The following is a 21,326-nucleotide window of genomic DNA, read 5'->3' as shown; positions in this document are numbered from 1 at the left end:
GACGATGTTGTCAGGAGTGAAAATCAACGTGTCGTAGTGACGAAGTCTGTAAATAGCGTTGTACATTGCATCGATATTTCGCTTAGTTTTCCGTAATAGTAACTATTTCGTCATTTGCTGCCATTACAGGAAAATTTGAAGTAACTTACTATTGTTTAATTTCTTCAGTTTCAATAACTACAACTTCCGACTTCCCTTATTCTGAAGAAACTATATTTGTTTTAGGGTATGCCTAGAAGTAGAATACTAGCGAGTCGGAGTGAAGGACGCAGAGCTAGACACATACAAATTTTGCATGGAGAAAGTAATAGCAGTGTGGATGTTCATAATGATAATGCATCTGTTTCATTTAACAATCATAATATTAATACCTGAGCATCGAAAATTGAATATTTAAAATTAATTATACGGTGAGCGCAATGAACCTTATCTAATTTCAAAGAAATTATGCCGTGGATGTCCAGAAAACAAAAAAAAATGATATGTCTACATAGCCGTTAGGATAGGGCAAAAGGAAGCAGACAGGCACATGTGAAAAGTTTTCCTTTGTCTGTGACATTGCAACCAACTTCTGCAACACTTAACGATTAGGTGCTATAGCAGAAAGGACAATGGAAGTAACAGCGTTTCGTGCATTTGCATTCTAGGGACGTTCATTTTTAAATGTTGCAGATAGTTCATTTGCAGTAACACACGCATAGCAGACAGCTACAATGTCGCAACTGCTATATCGTGGATGATGCCAACAGTGGAACGAAGCCGTGGGGACAACAAATGTTAATTATTAGCGTCTTCCTTTGCCGCAGTCACCACAAAGTTGAGATTGTTTCTAATTTTGAATTTCTTCATTTTGAATAGCTAAAACGTCCCTTATTTATAAGGAAACTATATTTGTTTTAGGCTGTGACTCAAAGAAGAACATAACCAGTCAGACTGCAAGACGAAAAACTAGAGAGACAAAAGTTTTGCGCAGAGAAAGTAATAGGAATACTGCAGATGTTGATAATGATAACTCTATCGCCGTTCTGAAAGATACAGTTGAGTGTGAACTGAACATACACTACTGGCCATTAAAATTGGTACACCAAAAAGAAATGCAGATGATAAACGGGTATTCATTGGACAAATATATTATACTAGAACTGACATATTATTACATTTTCACGCAATTTGGGTGCACAGATCCTGAGAAATCACTACCCAGAACAACTACCTCTGGCCGTAATAACGCCCTTCATACGCCTGGGCATTGAGTCAAACAGAGCTTGGATGGCGTGTTCAGGTACAGCTGTCCATGCAGCCTCAACACGATACCGCAGTTCATCAAGAGTAGTGACTGGCGTATTGAGACGAGCCAGTTGCTCGGCCACCATTGACCAGACGTTTTCAGTTGGTGAGAGATCTGGAGAATGTGCTGGCCAGGGCAGCAGTGGAACATTTTCTGTATCCAGAAAGGCCGGTACAGGACCTGCAACATGCGGTCGTGCATTATCCTGCCGAAATGTAGGGTTTCGCAGGGACCGAATGAAGGGTAGAGCCACGGGTCGTAACACATCTGAAATGTAACGTCCACTGTTCAAAGTGCCGTCAATACGAACAAGAGGTGACCGAGACGTGTAACCAATGGCGCCCCATACCATCACGCCGGGTGATACGCCAGTATGGCGATGACGAATACACGCTTCCAATGTGCGTTCACCGCGATGTAGCCAAACACGGATGCGACAGTCATGATGCTGTAAACAGAACCTGGATTTATCCGAAAAAATTACGTTTTCCCATTCGTGCACCCAGGTTCGTCGTTAAGTACACCATCGCAGACGCTCCTGTCTGTGATGCAGCGTCAAGGGTAACCGTAGCGGTGGTCTCCGAGCTGATAGTCCATGCTCCTGCAAACTTCGTCGAACTGTTCGTGCAGATGGTTGTTGTCTTGCAAACGTCCGCACCTGTTGACTCAGAGATCGAGATGTGGCTGCCCGATCCGTTACAGCCATGCGGATAAGATGCCTGTCATCTCGACTGCTAGTGATACGAGGCCGTTGGGATCCAGCACGGCGTTCCATATTACCCTCCTGAACCCACCGATTCCATATTCTGCTAACAGTCATTGGATCTCGACAACCCGAGCAGCAATGTTGCGATACGATAAACCGCAATCGTGATAGGCTACAATCCGACCTTTATCAAAGTCGGAAACGTGATGGTACGCATTTTTTCTCCTTACACGAGGCATCACAACAACGTTTCACCAGGCAACGCTGGCCAACTGCTGTTTGTGTATGAGAAATCGGTTGGAAACTTTCCTCATGTCAGTACGTTGTAGGTGTCGCCACCGGCGCCAACCTTGTGTGAATGCTCTGTAAAGCTAATCATTTGCATATCACAGCATCTTCTTCTTGTCGATTAAATTTCGCGTCTGTAGCACGTCATCTTCGTGGTGTAGCAATTTTAATGGTCAGTAGTGTAGATTAAGAAATTAGACACTTCAACTAGTAAATGAGTTTTGCTATTTGGGGAGCAAAATAACTGATGTCGGTCGCAGAGGATATAAAATGTAGACTGAAGAAGAGAAATTTTTTAACGTGGGGTATAGATTTAAGTGTTAGGAAGTCCTTTCTAAAAGTATTTGTATGGAGTGTAGCGATGTATCGAAGAGAGACATGGACAATAAATTGTTAAGCAAGACGAGAATAGAAGCTTTCGAAATGTGGTGCTACAGAAGAATGCTGAAGATTAGATGGGTAGATCACATAACTAATGAGGAGGTATTGAATAGAATTGGGGAGAAGAGGAGCTTGTGGCACAACTTGACAAGAAGAAGGGATCGGTTGGTAGGACATGTTCTGAGGCATCAAAGGATCACAAATTTAGCATTGGAGGGCTGCGTGGAGGGTAAAAATCGTAGAGGGAGACCAAGAGATGAATACACTAAGCAGATTCAGAAGGATGTAGGTTGCAGTAGGTACTGGGAGATGAAGAAGCTTGCACAGGATAGAGTAGCATGGAGAGCTGCATCAAACTAGTCTCAGGACTGAAGACCACAACAACAACAAAGACGATGACAGTCTCGACACTGGGCGCTGCTAAGCTCTAGACAAACACACACTACTTTATTTACCTTTGCAGTTCCAGGGCCAGGAACACGCATAAACGACACAAAACATGCAGATTTGGGTTTATATGACATTATTATATTTGTGTCATCTTTACGAACAAGGTTCAAAAAATGGTTCAAATGGCCCTGAGCACTATGGGACTTAACATCTGAGGTCATCAGTCCCCTAGAACGTAGAACTACTTAAACCTAACTAACCTAAGGACGTCACACACATCCATGCCCGAGGCAGGATTCGAATCAGTGAACGTAGCAGTCGCTCGGTTCCGGACTGAAGCGCCTAGAACCGCTCGGCCACCGCGGCCAGCACGAACAAGGTGGCGGGGTTAATGGTGTGGGGGGATCTTCTTGATGACCCATGAGATGGAGGTGGGAGGCGTGGCCAGATTACCATTCGACGTTAGGGGGTCATATCGCGTTATAGAGGCAGGTGACATGCCTCCATGAGTCAGGAGACATGGCTGACGGTAAGAATGATGTGTGTGTAGGGATGGGTGAGTGTAACGGGGCTGGGCTCACCTGCTAAGATGATGGCTTTCTTATCTCTCTCCTCTCTTTCTATTTCGTTCCTCCAACTGTTACGTATCATTAATTCCCAAGCTTGTCTCGTCAGGATCGACGTCACGATCAGCAAGATGGCATCCCCAAGCTGGAAAACAGACCACAGTACTATATAAAAGTCTTTCTCTCTCTCTCTCTCTCTCTCTCTCTCTCTATATATATATATATATATATATATATATATATATATATATATATATATATATATATATATATCTATATCTCTATCTCTGTTCTCTTAGCCTTTGTCCCACACAAAAACAAACACACACACACACACACACCCACCCACACACACACACACACCACACACTGTTCAGTAACTACAAGATTTCTGAAGTCCCTGTAACGTTTAGGAACGCACTATAGTAATGTTGTTGCAGTAATACTGTCTTTGCGGGTAAAAATCTTGCCTCACCACTCATATTCGTGGCCCTATCTACGGACGTCGAAAATTATATTACTTGGTGGTTAAAATTTAAGGGACAGTATCACGATTTTTGTCTATTTATCCATTACAAACGATCGATAATAGTGGTTTTTATTTTTAAAGGCGCCATTGTTAGTCATTGGGCGTGGAGTATAGCTGTATTGGCGCCAGGGTCTTTGCGACGATATACGGGGTGTTACAAAAAGGTACGGCCAAACTTTCAGGAAACATTCCTCACACAAATAAAGAAAAGATGTTATGGGACATGTGTCCGGAAACGCTTAGTTTCGATGTTAGAGCTCATTTTAGTTTCGTCAGTATGTACTGTACTTCCTCGATTCACCGCCATGATTTCATACGGAATACTCTACCTGTGCTGCTAGAACATGTGCCTTTACAAGTACGACACAACATGTGGTTCATGCACGATGGAGTTCCTGCACATTTCAGTCGAAGTGTTCGTACGCTTCTCAACAACAGATTCGGTGACCGATGGATTGGTAGAAGCGGACCAATTCCGTGGCCTCCACGCTCTCCTGACCTCAACCCTCTTGACTTTCATTTATGGGGGAATTTGAAAGCTCTTGTCTACGCAACCCCGGTACCAAATGTAGAGACTCTTCGTGCTCGTATTGTGGACGGCTGTGATACAATACGCCATTCTCCAGGGCTGCATCAGCGATTCCATGCGACGGAGGGTGGATGCATGTATCCTCGCTAACGGAGGACATTTTGAACATTTTCTGTAACAAAGTGTTTGAAGTGACGCTGGTACGTTCTGTTGCTGTGTGTTTCCATTCCATGATTAATGTGATTTGAAGAGAAGTAATAAAATGAGCTCTAACAGGGAAAGTAAGCGTTTCCGGACACATGTCCACATAACCTATTTTTTTTCTTTGTGTGTGAGGAATGTTTCCTGAAAGTTTGGTCGTAGCTTTTTGTAACACCCTATATATGTATGTATGTGTGTGTGTGTGTGTGTGTGTGTAGTTGACAACTACAAAAGCTAAAGAGCTAAAGACCGCGACCGTAACTTGGCGTCCTCCTGGTTGTCTGCACAGTGACACGTAGAGATGGGGAAGTTCACTGGCGTGAGCGACTTTGACCTGTGTTTCCTTCCTGACCTTCAATTCTCTTCCAAAATTTGTCCTTATTTCCTTTAGTGCTTGTTCATTATACGAATTTAACAGCATTAGTGGTAAGCTACAGCCCCATCTCACTCCCTTCTCTAGCACTGCATCCCTTACATGTCCCTCGACTCTTTTGATTGAAATCCGGCTTATATACAACTTGTACATAAACTTTGACTTCCTGCTTATTAAAATTGGGAATAAATTTCATGATTGAGTCTGTAGTCATTATGAACATTTTTTGCACAAAATGAGCTAAAGTTTTACTTTGTATTTTACGTATCCTCGATAAGTACAATTTCAACAAATGCTTTCCGTTGACCGTTGTCTAAAACTTTTTCTGAATACTGGGTGTGTCGAAAGGTATGTTACAAGGCGTGATGGGTGTTAATGAATACCATGTCAGCATATTGAGTTAGTTACCTTGGTTTAGAATATGATTCAATTGCGTGATAGCATCGCTGAATCGTGGAGAAAAATTTAGGCAGTTTGGGCCATACAACCTGGGCAAAGAGTAAAGGAGATATTCAGCATTACTGTCAGTAAACACCAGTGCAAGTCACTTACGGAAGGTGCTCAAGACGACTATCAACAATTTCGACATTTTGCGTATCGGCTGATGATGTCTTGCCGATGCCTTGGAAAGATTCCCGGCATATCAAGGATGGCTCCAGCTGCTACTTGTATTTTTGGCACAAGAACTTGGACGATTCCACGTGTGCCTCATGCATCATGGTTTTCGCACACCCCCAGTCTGAAAATCCCGTGGTGTCAGGTTCAGTGAGTAAGGGGGTCAAGAGTTCAGCAAAACATCATCAGGCAATACACTAAATGTATCTAAGCTGGTGGTGGTGGTATGGAGCACTTTATGTGAGTGAATTGAAGTGGTGGTACCTCGCAGTAATGCACACTGCCTCCCTTACTGGTACATATCTTGGGGGCCCCAGACTTCTTACGTCCTTCTCCACATTTCAGGAACGTTGGCACGCAAACTAAACATTTTCGAACATAAGTTTATTATGAAAATATGCTCACATGGTACCCACCTATCAGTCACCATGCCTTGTAACATAGCTCCCCCCGTCGGAGGTTCGAGTCCTCCCTCGGGTATTGGTGTGTGTGTTGTCCTTAGTGTAAGTTAGTTTAAGAGGCTCCGGAAAGGCTCAAAATCATGAAATGTTCAATTTTTACTTTTTTGCGTTTTCTGAATCTGCAGACTATTACCTTTTAATAGATATATAATTTATTCAATTCCGAAGACTACAACTATTTTTAATTTTTTTTTTTTTTGAAATGTGTTCTACATGGGCGTGACCCACTGTGGCGCTGTTAAACTGCTGTCAAATGGTGTTATTATTAACGTCCGTGTTCATCAGGTACATTTTAGTGATGTGAGATAAAGTATGTGTTGTGGCTAACCTGTGATGGTTCAATATATATCGCTGGTGTGATTGTCGATTGTTTCATGTTTATTTACTCTGTCGTTATCTCGAAAATATTCGCAATTAATTCTGTTTCTTGAGTCTCTGTTTTGTTGAAGTATAATAATGAGTAAAAGTAAAGTTATTAGAAATCCTCTGAAGGCTTTTAAGAAAAGGAGAAATGTTGGAAAGCCAAAGGTATTTAGAAATATGGGAATGAAGATAGGTTCTAACATGGTAGGAGCGATGCTTGTTTTAGACAAGGAACGCCTTCGGGCTGCAGACAGGGCTGTAAAGAGTCTAGAAATACAAGCAAGAGTAAACAGGAGGAGGAACAAGAGGAAGCTGGAGGAGGAGTTTGCAGAGGATGAAGATAATCCATCCTATGGACCTGGAATGCACTAAAAAGTTAATCGAATCTTTGTCGCCCGATTCCCAAAACTTTTATTTTCTCATACTAATTACATGTTTTCTAAGGATCTTCCAAACATATTTGTTTCAAACTTTCAGTAAATGTTACACAGTACCTTCTGCATAATTTAACACAGCCTTTTTCCAAAAAACTGTATCTTTTTTAATATATAAATAAAAAATTGCAAAAAAATGTTGTGAATTTTCATTACAATTTAAAAAAAACATCTTTAATAACTGAACTAAAATTTTGTAAAATCCCTGTGTTAAGTTGTAGCCCATATTCCAATAAATAATCTGTAAAAAGTTCAACTCCCTACCTCAAATACTTTGTGAGGAAAGATGTAATTTATAAGCGTTATTTTAACATTGCAAGTATAGGGCGTTCCGGAGCCCCTTAAGTAGATTAAATAGTGGGTAAGTCTAGGGACCGATGACCTCTGTAATTTGGTCCCATGGTCCTTACCACTAATTTCCAATTTTTTTTCCTTGTGTCATACCTTTTGATACACCCGGTATAACTTTCAAATATTGACCATGTCTGGTGGTAGCTTATCTGCGTTTTCCCCGTGTTTCTCCCTCCGTGTTTGCTGGTAAGTTTTCCCATAAGGTCCCGTGGTGTGGACAGTGTTGTTCTGGCTCACTCACAAGGGAACCTCCCCATCGCACCCCCCCTCAGATTTAGTTATAAGTTGGCACAGGGATAGGCCATAAAAAACTGAACACAGATCAATCGAGAAAACAAGAAGAAGTTGTGTGGAACTATGAAAAAAATAAGCAAAATATACAAACTGAGTAGTCCATGCGCAAGGTAGGCAACATCAAGGAGCGTGCCGCATTACGAGCGCCGTGGTCCCGTGGTTAGCGTGAGCAGCTGCGGATCGAGAGGTCCTTGGTTCAAATCTCCCCTCGAGTGAGAAGTTTATTTTTTTATTTTCAGTCAATTATCAAAGTTCAGGCACTCACACATAATCAACTTCGCTCTCCAAAATTCCAGGACATGTTCAGATTTGCTTGGACATATGCAGGATTTGACGGTCTACACACGGAAACATTTTAAAACGTAAAAAACATATGTTTTGACAGAGCACAGGGAAAACGGTGCGACTGTGAAACTATTGCATTCATTTGTTGCGGTTTATGTGACAAACTCTTATGTTTTCATCACTTTTTTGGGAGTGATTATCACATCCACAAGAAAACCTAAATCGGGCAAGGTAGAAGAATCTTTTTACCCATTCGCCAAGTGTGCAAGTTAGGTGGGTCGACAACATATTCCTGTCATGTGACGCACATGCCGTCACCAGTGTCGTATAGAATATTTCAGACGTGTTTTCCTGTGGAGGAATCGGTTGGCCTATGAATTTGCGATCAAATGTTTTCGGTTCCCGTTGGAGACGCACGTCCTTTCGTCTACTAATCGCACGGTTTTGCGGTGCGGTCGCAAAACACAGACACACAACTTATTACAGTGAACAGAGATGTCAATGAATGAACGGTCAGATCGTAACTTTGCGAAAATAAAGTAAGTAAAATTTTCACTCGAGGGAGCACTCGAACCAAGGACCTCTCGTTCCGCAGTTGCTCACTCTAACCACGGGACCATGGCGCTCCTCAGTTTACATCTGCTTGATGTTGCATATCTTACACTTGGACTACTCTGTTTGTATATTTTGCTTATTTTTTCATAGTTCCACACAACTTCTTCCTGTTTTCTCGATTGATCTGTGTTCAGTTTTTCAAGGCCTATCCACTGTGTCAATTTATAACTAAATCTGAGGGGGGTGCGATGGGGAGGTTCCCTTGTTAGTACGAAAACATGGGGTACTGTAACGTCGGTCGGTATCACCAACAGGAAACAGGAGAAACAGCAACTACTCACCAGCCAGACCCAGGCAACCGTTGCCACGCCCTTGCGCAGATCGATGCAGAAGCAGACTTTGTCAACCCTGCAGCACATCCTTCAACACTGTCTCTCCTTACTCCCTGCTGAAAATAAAATAAGTCTGTCAATGGTTTACTCATTCACAGATACTTACGTAGCTACACCGTTGGCGACTAAATTTACAACATCAAGACGACGGCATGGAACGAACGTCAGAATGTCAGGAAGTGTTCTGGAGTGAGATTGTCAGCGCCATGCAGGATCTTAGCGGCTCCGTGCGAGTAGCGCTCGAGAGGATAAGCATAGACAGTGGTTTGATAGGCCTGGTAAATTTCTTGTTGCACTTTCATGGTTCGTAAGCTTTATTATTCCAAAGATAGAATAAATAATTTCAATAATATACAGCGTACAGTTCATTGTCGACAGCCGTCTAAATTGGTCATTGTGTCGTCTGCGATTGATAATAGAGAAAACAGAGTCTCGTGCTATTGTTGAATATTTTCATTTGAAAGGTTTGACTGGAGAACAGATCAAAACGAACTGAAGTTAACGCGGACTCTGTGCCAACATTGATGATCATTCACTTTTGGAGTAATGAAAGAGAACGTGGTCAGACAAGCACCGAAGATGAAGCGCTCTGTGGCCGTCCAATCGATTCACCATAAAGGAAACCACTTACAAAATCCATGATATGGGCCGGCCGCTGTGGCCGAGCGGTTCTAGGCGCTTCAGTCCGGAAACTGCGCTGCTGCTACGGTCGCAGGTTCGAATCCTGCCTTGGGCATGGATATGTGTGATGTCCTTAGGTTAGTTAGTTTTAAGTAATTCTAAGTCTAGGGGACTGATGACCTTCGATGTTACGTCCCATAGAGCATAGAGCGATTTGAACCATTTGAAATTCTCCTATCGGTGTGTGCCAGCATAGTAAACATAAAATATGCTCGACTCTGGAGAGTTCTGTTGATCAAGGATGTTATACAATATCGGTATGTTCACTACGAAGATAATGGTCGACGACAGTAATGGCAAGAGAAGTTAACCAACATACACTCCTGGAAATTGAAATAAGAACACCGTGAATTCATTGTCCCAGGAAGGGGAAACTTTATTGACACATTCCTGGGGTCAGATACATCACATGATCACACTGACAGAACCACAGGCACATAGACACAGGCAACACAGCATGCACAATGTCGGCACTAGTACAGTGTATATCCACCTTTCGCAGCAATGCAGGCTGCTATTCTCCCATGGAGACGATCGTAGAGATGCTGGATGTAGTCCTGTGGAACGGCTTGCCATGCCATTTCCACCTGGCGCCTCAGTTGGACCAGCGTTCGTGCTGGACGTGCAGACCGCGTGAGACGACGCTTCATCCAGTCCCAAACATGCTCAATGGGGGACAGATCCGGAGATCTTGCTGGCCAGGGTAGTTGACTTACATCTTCTAGAGCACGTTGGGTGGCACGGGATACATGCGGACGTGCATTGTCCTGTTGGAACAGCAAGTTCCCTTGCCGGTCTAGGAATGGTAGAACGATGGGTTCGATGACGGTTTGGATGTACCGTGCACTATTCAGTGTCCCCTCGACGATCACCAGTGGTGTACGGCCAGTGTAGGAGATCGCTCCCCACACCATGATGCCGGGTGTTGGCCCTGTGTGCCTCGGTCGTATGCAGTCCTGATTGTGGCGCTCACCTGCACGGCGCCAAACACGCATACGACCATCATTGGCACCAAGGCAGAAGCGACTCTCATCGCTGAAGACGACACGTCTCCATTCGTCCCTCCATTCACGCCTGTCGCGACACCACTGAGCGGAAGACGGCCTAACGGTGTGCGGGACCGTAGCCCAGCTTCATGGAGACGGTTGCGAATGGTCCTCGCCGATACCCCAGGAGCAACAGTGTCCCTAATTTGCTGGGAAGTGGCGGTGCGGTCCCCTACGGCACTGCGTAGGATCCTACGGTCTTGGCGTGCATCCGTGCGTCGCTGCGGTCCGGTCCCAGGTCGACGGGCACGTGCACCTTCCGCCGACCACTGGCGACAACATCGATGTACTGTGGAGACCTCACGCCCCACGTGTTGAGCAATTCGGCGGTACGTCCACCCGGCCTCCCGCATGCCCACTATACGCCCTCGCTCAAAGTCCGTCAACTGCACATACGGTTCACGTCCACGCTGTCGCGGCATGCTACCAGTGTTAAAGACTGCGATGGAGCTCCGTATGCCACGGCAAACTGGCTGACACTGACGGCGGCGGTGCACAAATGCTGCGCAGCTAGCGCCATTCGACGGCCAACACCGCGGTTCCTGGTGTGTCCGCTGTGCCGTGCGTGTGATCATTGCTTGTACAGCCCTCTCGCAGTGTCCGGAGCAAGTATGGTGGGTCTGACACACCGGTGTCAATGTGTTCTTTTTTCCATTTCCAGGAGTGTATTTACATCTACACACAAACACCGCAAGCCACCGTACAGTGTATGGCGCAGGTTACCTTGCACAACTACTAGTAATTTCCCTTCCCGTTCCACTCGCAAAAGGACCGAGGCATAAACGACTGTCTACATGCCTCCGTGCGAGACCCCAGTTTTTCTTGTCTTGGTGGTCCTCAGGCGAAATGTTCGTTGGTGGCAGTGGAATAGTCCTACAGTCACCTGCCAGTAACAAATCTAACAACCCGTTTCTGAACTGGTTCGGTGTATTCCTTTAATCTGACCGAGGCGGATCCCATACACTCGAAGACTTAGCTACAACACCTTGCGATATATCAAACATCGTCATCAAACATCTAAAGATTCCTGTTTATCATTTCCGCCAGATTATTCATGTATGTAGAGAGTAACAGCGTCATATCACATTTCCCTGGGACACTGACACCCCTGTCTCTGATGAACGCAATTTAGTCTGAAAATCTATTTTTTATGCATCAACATGTAGTTTTCATTCGATGGCGTATTCCGATTCCTGTGACTCTGTAGCCTAACGATGCCAGCTTGCTCTCTGGAAAGTCGTTAATTGTTGTATAATCAGATTTTTAGGTGATTAGTATATTATTATACTTTATTTATTTATTTATAAATGAATATCGGGTTTTTAACGCTTTATAATATTTATTATATTGAACTTACAGTTATAAATGATATGTCTAATGAAAGAGCAACTCAAACAGTTTTATCAAGAGCCTTATAAATGTTCAATATGAGCACCATTTGTTACATGTCACACATCAAGTCTATAGCCGAGTTTTTCCCAAACGTTGATAAGTGTGTCTTCAGTGATTGCAGCAACAGCTGCCTCAATCCAGTTTCTTGATTCAGGGAGGTCTGCTGTCAGCGGAGGCACGTACACACGATCCTTGATGAAGCCCCAAAGGAAACAGTCGCATGGTGTTAGGTCGGGTGAACGTGGAGGCCATGCAAAGCAAGCCCTGTCATTGGGCCCCTTGCGGCCTATCCAGCGCTTGGGTACAGTGAAGTTCAACCAATCGTGTACTTCGCTACGTCAGTGAGGTGGCGCACCATCTTGCTGGAAAATGAGGTTCTCTGTCTCATCTTCCAACTGACGAAAGAACATTGCTCTTGTGTATCAAGGTAAGAAGTGCCAGTTACGGATTCGCCATAAAAGAAAGCCGGCCGAAGTGGCCGTGCGGTTAAAGGCGCTGCAGTCTGGAACCGCAAGACCGCTACGGTCGCAGGTTCGAATCCTGCCTCGGGCATGGATGTTTGTGATGTCCTTAGCTTAGTTCGGTTTAAGTAGTTCTAAGTTCTAGGGGACTAATGACCTCAGCAGTTGAGTCCCATAGTGCTCAGAACCATTTGAACCATTTGAACCATAAAAGAAAGGCTCGTAAACTTTCCGCTGGGATACGGCACAAAAAACAGTCACTTTAGGGAAATCTCGTTGCATTTGTACCACCTCGTGAGGATTTTCTGAGCCCCTGATGTGCACATTGTGAGTGTTAACATGTCCACTAAGGTGAAAGGTCGGTTAATCACTGAAGACAACATGATCCAGAAAATCTTCATCGTCATGAAGCAATATTTCGTTTATGAAGTTGGCACGTGATCCATGGTCTGCCGGCCTTAGAGCCTGTAATAACTGCAAATGGCAAGGACGTAGCTGTACGCGTTTTCTTAAAACTTTCCAAACAGTCGACATGGGAACTTGTAATTCACGACTCGCCTTCCGTACTGATTTCTTTGAGCTACTAATGAGAGACTCTCTCAATCGCTCAGCAGTCTCTTCATTAACTCTTGGTCGTCCTGTGCTCTTCCCTTTACAAAGGCAGCTGGTATCTTCAAATTGATGATACCATCTACGAATGTTATCATCATTCGGAGGATCACAACCGAACTTCAGCCGGAACGCAGGTTGCACAGTAACTACAAATTCGGTCTTTGCAAACTGCAAAACACAAAACGCTTCTTGTTCACTAGTCGCCATGTTAGATACTACCACTGTCTAGCGGATTGCGGCGGAAACATTGCGCGCTGCACATGCCCACTGGTGCCAAACACAACTGTTTGAGTTGCTCTGTCGTTTGACATATCATTCATAACTGTAAGTTTAATGTAATAAATATTATAAAGCATTAAAACCCCGATATTCATTTATAAACACCCTGTATTATCGTCGGAGTAATCTTAAGAAATGTTACCAATACAAGTTTTAAATTGATCGAAAAAAAGAACTAAATTGTGAATTACAGTGTAAAACTGGCTAATTTCATACGTAGAAGTTTCAGGAATAGGACTTTCTAGGAATCTTTAAGTGGGTATCGTATATTGTAACTGTGAGTTCATTTATTTATTTATTTATTTATTTATTTATTTATTTATTTATTTATTTATTATTAACACTAGGCTGACCTCTAATGATTTTCTTTCCTTCTTTTGCAGGTAAGCCTGATCGCATTTCTACCAGCCTTTGTGAGGTGACTGCCTGGTGAAGGCAGCGAGGGTATGTACTAAAACTCTTGCATGTGACGAAAATAGTGGGACACGCCTCAGATACAGCAGGACTATCGCTTATGTGGTACGCACTTAAACATCTGATAAGTTAGTTCGGTTCTTTTACTGATAAGAGGGTCTATACAAGGGCGATGTACTTGAGGACAATATTATGGAAATGGAAGAGGATGTAGATGAAGATGAAATGGGAGATATCATACTGCGTGAAGAGTTTGACAGAGCACTGAAGGACCTGAGTCGAAACAAGGCCCCCGGACTAGACAACATTCCATTAGAACTACTGACAGCCTTGGGAGAGCCAGTCCTGACGAAACTCTACCATCTGTTGAGCAAGATATATGAGACAGGCAAAATACCCTCAGACTTCAAGAAGAATATAATAATTCCAATCCCAAAGAAAGCAGGTGTTGACAGATATGAAAATTACGGAACTATCAGTTTAATAAGCCACGGCTGCAAAATACTAACACGAATTCTTTACGGACGAATGGAAAAACTGATAGAAGCCGACCTCGGGGAAGATCAGCTTGGATTCCGTAGAAATGTTGGAACACGTGAGGCAATACTGACCTTACGACTTTTCTTAGAAGAAAGATTAAGGAAAGGCAAACCTACGTTTCTAGCATTTGTAGACTTAGAGAAACCTTTTGACAATGTTAACTGGAATACTCTCTTTCAAATTCTGAAGGTGGCAGGGGTAAAATACAGGGAGCGAAAGGCTATTTACAATTTGCACAGAAAGCAGATGGCAGTTATAAGAGTCGAGGGGCATGAAAGGGAAGCGGTGATTGGGAAGGGAGTGAGACAGGGTTGTAGCCTATCCCCGATGTTATTCAATCTGTATATTGAGCAAGCAGTAAAGGAAACAAAAGAAAAGTTCGGAGTAGGTATTAAAATCCATGGAGAAGAAATAAAAACTTTGAGATTCGCCGATGACATTGTAATTCTGTCAGAGACAGCAAAGAACTTGGAAGAACAGTTGAACGGAATGGACAGTGTTTTGAAAGGAGGATATAAGATGAACAAAAGCAAAACGAGGATAATGGAATGTAGTCGAAATAAGTCGGGTGATGCTGAGGGAATTAGATTAGGAAATGTGACACTTAAAGTAGTAAAGGAGTTTTGCTATTTGGGGAGCAAAATAACTGATGATGGTCGAAGTATAGAGGATATAAAATGTAGACTGGCAATGGCAAGTAAAGCGTTTCTGAAGAAGTGAAATTTGTTAACATCGAGTATAGATTTAAATGTCAGGAAGTCGTTTCTGAAAGTATTTGTATGGAGTGTAGCCATGTATGGTAGTGAAACATGGACGATAAATAGTTTAGACAAGAAGAGAATAGAAGCTTTCGAAACGTGGTGCTACAAAAGATTGCTGAAGATTAGATGGGTAGATCACATAACTAATTATGAGGTAATGAATAGTATTGGGGAGAAGAGGAGCTTGTGGCAGAACCCGACTAGAAGAAGGGATCGGTTGGTCGGACATGTTCTGAGGCATCAAGGGATCACCAATTTAGCATTGGAGGGCAGCATGGAGGGTAAAAATCGTAGAGGGAGGCCAAGAGATGAATACACTAAGCAGGTTCAGAAGGATGTATGCTGCAGTAGGTACTGGGAGATGAAGAAGCTTGCACAGGATAGAGTAGCATGGAGAGCTCCATCAAACCAGTCTCAGGACTAAAGACCATCATAACAACAACAACAACAATTGATAAGAAGCGCGCAATTTACACTTTTCACTTGTGTGTGGTTAGAGCCACACATCCCAAAGGAGCTCTCGGTGCAGAAGCTGTTTGAGGGTAAATTCTGGGCCAATGATGTGCCGATTTGCGCCAGTTACTGTTCATGTTCGATAATGACCTGACAGACACCATTAATTCCACAGATTATGCAGTTACCTACAGCGAAATACTGTATGAAAAAATCTTCACAAATATTGAAACAGATAGTGACAGGATTTCAAAGTGACGCTAAAACGCATATAGCTTACGAGGTACAGCAATGTAAAATTCTGCACAAACCGAAAAAGTACTGTGCGACAGCGGTGAGTCACAGTTAGACTCGTTCAATTGATATAAATATCAGGATATGACAGTTTGTGTTGATACGAAATGGAATGATTACACAGGCTCAATCATAAGTGCAGCAGGTGGCAGATTTCGGCTCATTGGTAGAACACAAGGGAAATGCAGTTAGTCGGTACTCTACACGTATATTCTCGGAAATTTCTTTCTCAAATTATGGATAGTTATAGATTTTGTAAGATAATTCTGAAATTCCCGTCAGATCAACAACGTTAATGGTAAACGAAATATGAAAACTGCGAAAGCAAAACGACTCTACGGCTTTATGTGCCGATCTTTCGCAAGTGTTCTGGAAGCGCACACTGTACCCTAAGAGCTGGAGGCAGACACTTCGCCATTACAAGCGAGAAATTGCAAAATCCACTGAAGATGCCTTTAATGTTCAAGGAGAAACGTCTGGAGAATAAATAAACATTGCTACAGAGAGAAAAAATGTGCGTGAGGCTGTAAAACGAAATAATTAAACTTGTTACGCATTGTGTGTTTTGCCATCTAGCTTCCGGCGCCGATAAAGCTAAACGCGTTCCTTTAAACACATCGTGCCAAAGCGAGATGCGGTTGCTGTACGATACCAAAGATTCAGCTGGTAGCAGCCTTATGATGTCAGGCGATGGCAATAATGACTCGTGTTGTGAGCAACTGGTCCAGAAGAGAGCGTTCATGTCGTCACCCACCTGTTGTCACTGGCTTGTGTTCCCGCTACTCGTTGCTACGGCCGGTCCACACAACCTTCCTGCGACACTGAACAGGCGAGACTGGCTTCGAGCCAAGCCTCTCTGGTGTGTATTTCCTCCCTCCTCACACCCCCCACCCATTTCCCCTCCTTACACAGTGGACAGTACACCACTACAGACCAAGACAATGAGTCACGGAATTCGCACAAAGTCGTTCCGCAACTTCGCCACTGCAGCCATGCCAAGCGGCTGACCTATATAAACACACTGCGAAACGATTGTCTGTTGTGTATTTGGAGTCGATAAGCACTTTCAAAATGTAAATGAGGTAATACTTCGGAGCTTAATTTGGTGCTATAGAAATGAAAAGTCGTTTCTTAATATGGGACGGATTAAAATGTTTTTTTTTTCCATCTTTTAGGCTGTTTGGTGTTCTCGAGATAGAGGGATGGAAACCCACTTTCATCAAAGCGATTTAGAATCTACTCACAGGTGTGTACAAGCAGTGAAGGCCAGGAAACCAAAAAAAAGTATTAGGCAATGATGTACATCGTTACCACCGACGTTTATTGGAAAGGGAATGAGACAAGTAAAAGAACTGTTGTTATTTTTCAAGAACGAAAATTAGTAGAATACGTTTCTTTGATCGTTCAGAAGTAGAGTTGCGCTCTACGAAAACTACGGTCCCGTAGTTTCGGTACAGTTCACAAATGACGTACAGAATTGTAGGATTATCCATGGTACTTGTAACATTGATAGGGAAAGAAACATAAATAAATTTGTGAGAGAGAAACTGGGAGCCGATGACTTCCCTTTGAGGTTTATTCGTTTTGCTCATCATTAGTACCGCACATCATTCAGTGTTAGTCCGTTGTGTATTTTATGTGCTTAAAAAATACAAATTGAACTTAATAAGTAATAATAATTAGTTGTTTACGCAACTTCTCCGCTTATATTTAACCAAACCAGTTAGTTTTATCGCAAGTAAAGTTCACATGGTTAAACATAAAAAACTATACATTAATTGTTGTTATTCTGTACGCAATAAAACGTACTTCATCATTATCAAACAAAAGAATATCCCGTTATTTTTGATAAGTACGAAAGTTGCTTATGAATAACACAAACATATTTTATATTAACTCGAACAAGCATTGAAGCAGTGTTTGATATACCGGGGGATCAAAAAGTCAGTATAAATTTGAAAACTGAATAAATCACGGAATAATGTAGATAGAGATGTACAAATTGACACACATGCTTGGAATGACATGGGGTTTCATTAAAACAAAAACAAAGAAATACAAAAGTTCAAAAAATGTCAGACAGATGGCGCTTCATATGATCAGAATAGCAATAATTAGCATAACAAAGTAAGACAAAGATGTTCTTTACAGGAAATGCTCAATATGTCCACCATCATTCCTCAACAATAGCTGTAGTCGGGTAATAATGTTGTGAACAGCACTGTAAAGCATGTCCGGAGTTATGGTGAGGCATTGGCGTCGGATGTTGTCTTTCAGCATCCCTAGAGATGTCAGTCGATCACGATACACTTGTGACTTCAGGTAACCCCAAAGCCAATAATCGCACGAACTGAGGTCTGGGGACCTGAGAGGCCAACCATGACGGAAGTGGCGGCCGAGCACACGATCATCACCAAACGACGCGTGCAAGATATCTTTCACGCGTCTAGCAATATGGAGTGTTTTTTTTTGTTCTAATAAAACCCCATGTCATTCCAAGCATGTGTGTCAATTTTTACCTCTCTATCTACATTATTGCGTGGTTTATTAAGTTTTCAAATTTATACTGACTTTCTGAACACCCGGTATTTTTGTTTTGCGTTTACTTTTAATTTTTTTATGAATAACAGAAACTGTTTTATATAAGCTCTGTGAACTATTGAAACAATGTTCGATATATTTTTGCTTTGCGTTTTTCTTAATTTTTTTTTTTTCCGAGGAAACTGCGATTTCTAGCGCTACCTGATAGCTATGTATTGCTTTATATTTTTACTACAGTATCCCTTTGTTTCACGTTACAAATTAACATCTCTCGAAAAATTCCTGAATTAAACATTGACAGCCGCGCGGGATTAGCCGAGCGGTAAAGGCGCTGCAGTCATGGACTGTGCGGCTGGTCCCGGCGGAGGTTCGAGTCCTCCCTCGGGCATGGGTGTGTGTGTTTGTCCTTAGGATAATTTAGGTTAAGTAGTGTGTAAGCTTAGGGACTGATGACCTTAGCAGTTAAGTCCCATAAGATTTCACACACATTTGAACATTTTTTTTAAACATTGACAGTTTCAATTTTGCTATAAATACTGCTTATTTTTAAGAAGCAAACAGGAGAATAACAATATAGAACAAAAATGTTCCGTTGGATACACGGCCCTTCATAGATTCTCACTCAGTTTCCAGACGGTTCACCGTTTCTGCTTTCTAGGGAACCGAGTAAATCACTGATCGCATATGGGAACAAAGAGATCCAAATCATGTAACGCCTGAGAGGTATGCAACACACTTAACGTACAGGTATTGTCGTTATGATTTTAACTAACCAAGGCTACTAGGAAAACTACTGTAATCTACAAATTGGTTCAAATGGCTCTGAGCACTATGGGACTTAACTTCTAAGGTCTCCTAGAACTTAGAACTACTTAAACCTAACTAACCTAAGGACAGCACACACATCCATGCCCGAGGCAGGATTCGAACCTGCGACCGTAGCGGTCACGCGGTTCCAGACTGTAGCGCCTAGACCCGCACGGCCACCCCGGCCGGCTGTAATCTACACTTACATATGATAGCTTATGGTAGTTTTACATCTCTGGTCACCAATCATATTTATTTCTACATTGAAAAGGGGACGAGAGAAGTAAAAGAACTTTTGTTATTGTTATTTGTCATTGCTGGCGCAGCAGTGATGATACCTGAAAGTGAACAGAATCTGCGTTTTCTGATAGGTTTAATGCATCATGTGATTGCTATAGATTAAGATACGCGGATAACTTAAAAGGAAACGTCACGTATGGAGATGTTCGAGAACTAAAACCGAAAAAGAAGATCTTGAAGAGATGTACACATTTTGGAACCTGGGAAGAACAACAGAAACAGATAAACATGATACGTACACACAAAGTGTACGAGTAAGGACAATACCAAAAGGGCTTCTATAAGAATATATGGCGGCTGATGTCCAAAAATGTAAAAATTATGGCTAGTTTCGAATGTATAAAAATGAAATCAGTAAAAAAACTCGCGAATCGAACTACAATCAGTGTAAGTTATCAGAAAGTGCCTGGCAATCACGTGATTGTTTTCATAATAACTTCGTTTTGAACTTAAAAGCATCGTGACACAATTTATTTCTCGTTTTAGAGGATTTTAAATGAAACTATTATGGCGTCCCTACTGTGAATTGTGTATATCACATGCACTGAGATTTAATTATTAAATTAAGAATGAACTCGCAAATTGCGACTACTGTTCCGTATCATCTTCAGACTATTTCAGAACAAATAAAAATGATCGCCATACCGGGACTCGAACCCAGATTTTCCGCTAAGCGCGAGCGTTCGTCTTTACCATTCCGGATATCCAAGCATGCTTCCAGTAGCGGCCCAAATGTCCATTTGTCCTGGTGTCAACTCTCTCCTGAGCTCGCACTATGTTATAGTGATTCCCGTGCTGGGCGAGATACTGTTTTCTCTCGAGATCTGAGCCATTCCTGGAAGTCTCCTCGGATAGTCAAAGTGGTTTAGGTCAATACCCGCGACAAGCTAATACAGAACTATAATCCGGATTTCTTAATTGAGTCCTGCTGTTGGTCGACGCTGTGTGTCAATACACTGCATTGTAATAATTATTTGATGTTGACATTAGCATGAGATGTGTTATTACACACACCAAAAAGAGTTTTGCATCACCTCGGTTCCGAGAGTTCCGGAACATGTACAGAAAATTGGAATAGAGCTCAACACCATTTCCGCCCTTTTTATTGCTCATGAAAACCACACATTGCATGTTGTACCACCATACAGCGACAACTTCAGATGTGGTGGTCCAGATTGCTGTACACACTGGTACCTCTAATACCAAGCAGCAAGTTCTCTTGCATTGTGCATGCCTGTGTTCGTCGTGGCATACTATCCACAAGTTCATCAAGGCACTGTTGGTCCAGACTGTCCCACTTCTCAACCGCGATTCGGCGTAGATCCCTTAGAGTGGTTGGTGGGTCACGTCGTCCCTAAACAGCCCTTTTCAATCTATCTCAGGCATGTTCGTTAGGGTTCATGTCTGGAGAACATGCTGGTCACACTATTCGAGCGATGTCGTTATCGCCGGAGTGGCCGAGCGGTTCTAGGCACTACAGTATGGAACCGCTCGACCACTACGGTCGCAGATTCGAATCCTGCCTCGAGCATGGATGTGTGTGATGTACTTAGGTTAGTTAGGTTTAAGTAGTTCTAAGTTCTAGGGGACTGATGACCTCAGAAGTTCAGTCCCATAGTGCTCAGAGACATTTTTGATGTCATTATCCCGAAGGAAGTGATCCACAAGATGTGCACGATGGGGGCGCGAATTGTCGTCCATGAAGACGAATACCTTTCCAATATGCGGCCGATATGGTTGCGCT

The 21,326-nt window shown here is 42.8% G+C and overlaps 1 protein-coding gene across 1 annotated transcript in view; it reads right to left on the bottom strand.

Moving 5' to 3' along the window:
- LOC126210230 (uncharacterized) overlaps positions 1–16,766 on the bottom strand; it is a 32,094-nt gene extending 15,328 nt beyond the window's left edge. The window contains exons 1-3 of the mRNA XM_049939417.1: positions 16,689–16,766; positions 8,951–9,057; positions 3,635–3,764 (exon numbers count right to left, since the gene is read on the bottom strand). Of these exons, the coding sequence (XP_049795374.1) occupies positions 3,635–3,764; positions 8,951–9,028 (208 nt within the window). The 5' untranslated portion in view covers positions 9,029–9,057; positions 16,689–16,766. The remainder of the gene's footprint in view (positions 1–3,634; positions 3,765–8,950; positions 9,058–16,688) is intronic.
- Positions 16,767–21,326: the final 4,560 nt, after the last annotated feature.

Source organism: Schistocerca nitens, chromosome 10 (assembly GCF_023898315.1).
Source record: "Schistocerca nitens isolate TAMUIC-IGC-003100 chromosome 10, iqSchNite1.1, whole genome shotgun sequence".
Taxonomy (NCBI): domain Eukaryota; kingdom Metazoa; phylum Arthropoda; class Insecta; order Orthoptera; family Acrididae; genus Schistocerca; species Schistocerca nitens.
This window is presented reverse-complemented; position numbering and strand designations above follow the sequence as displayed.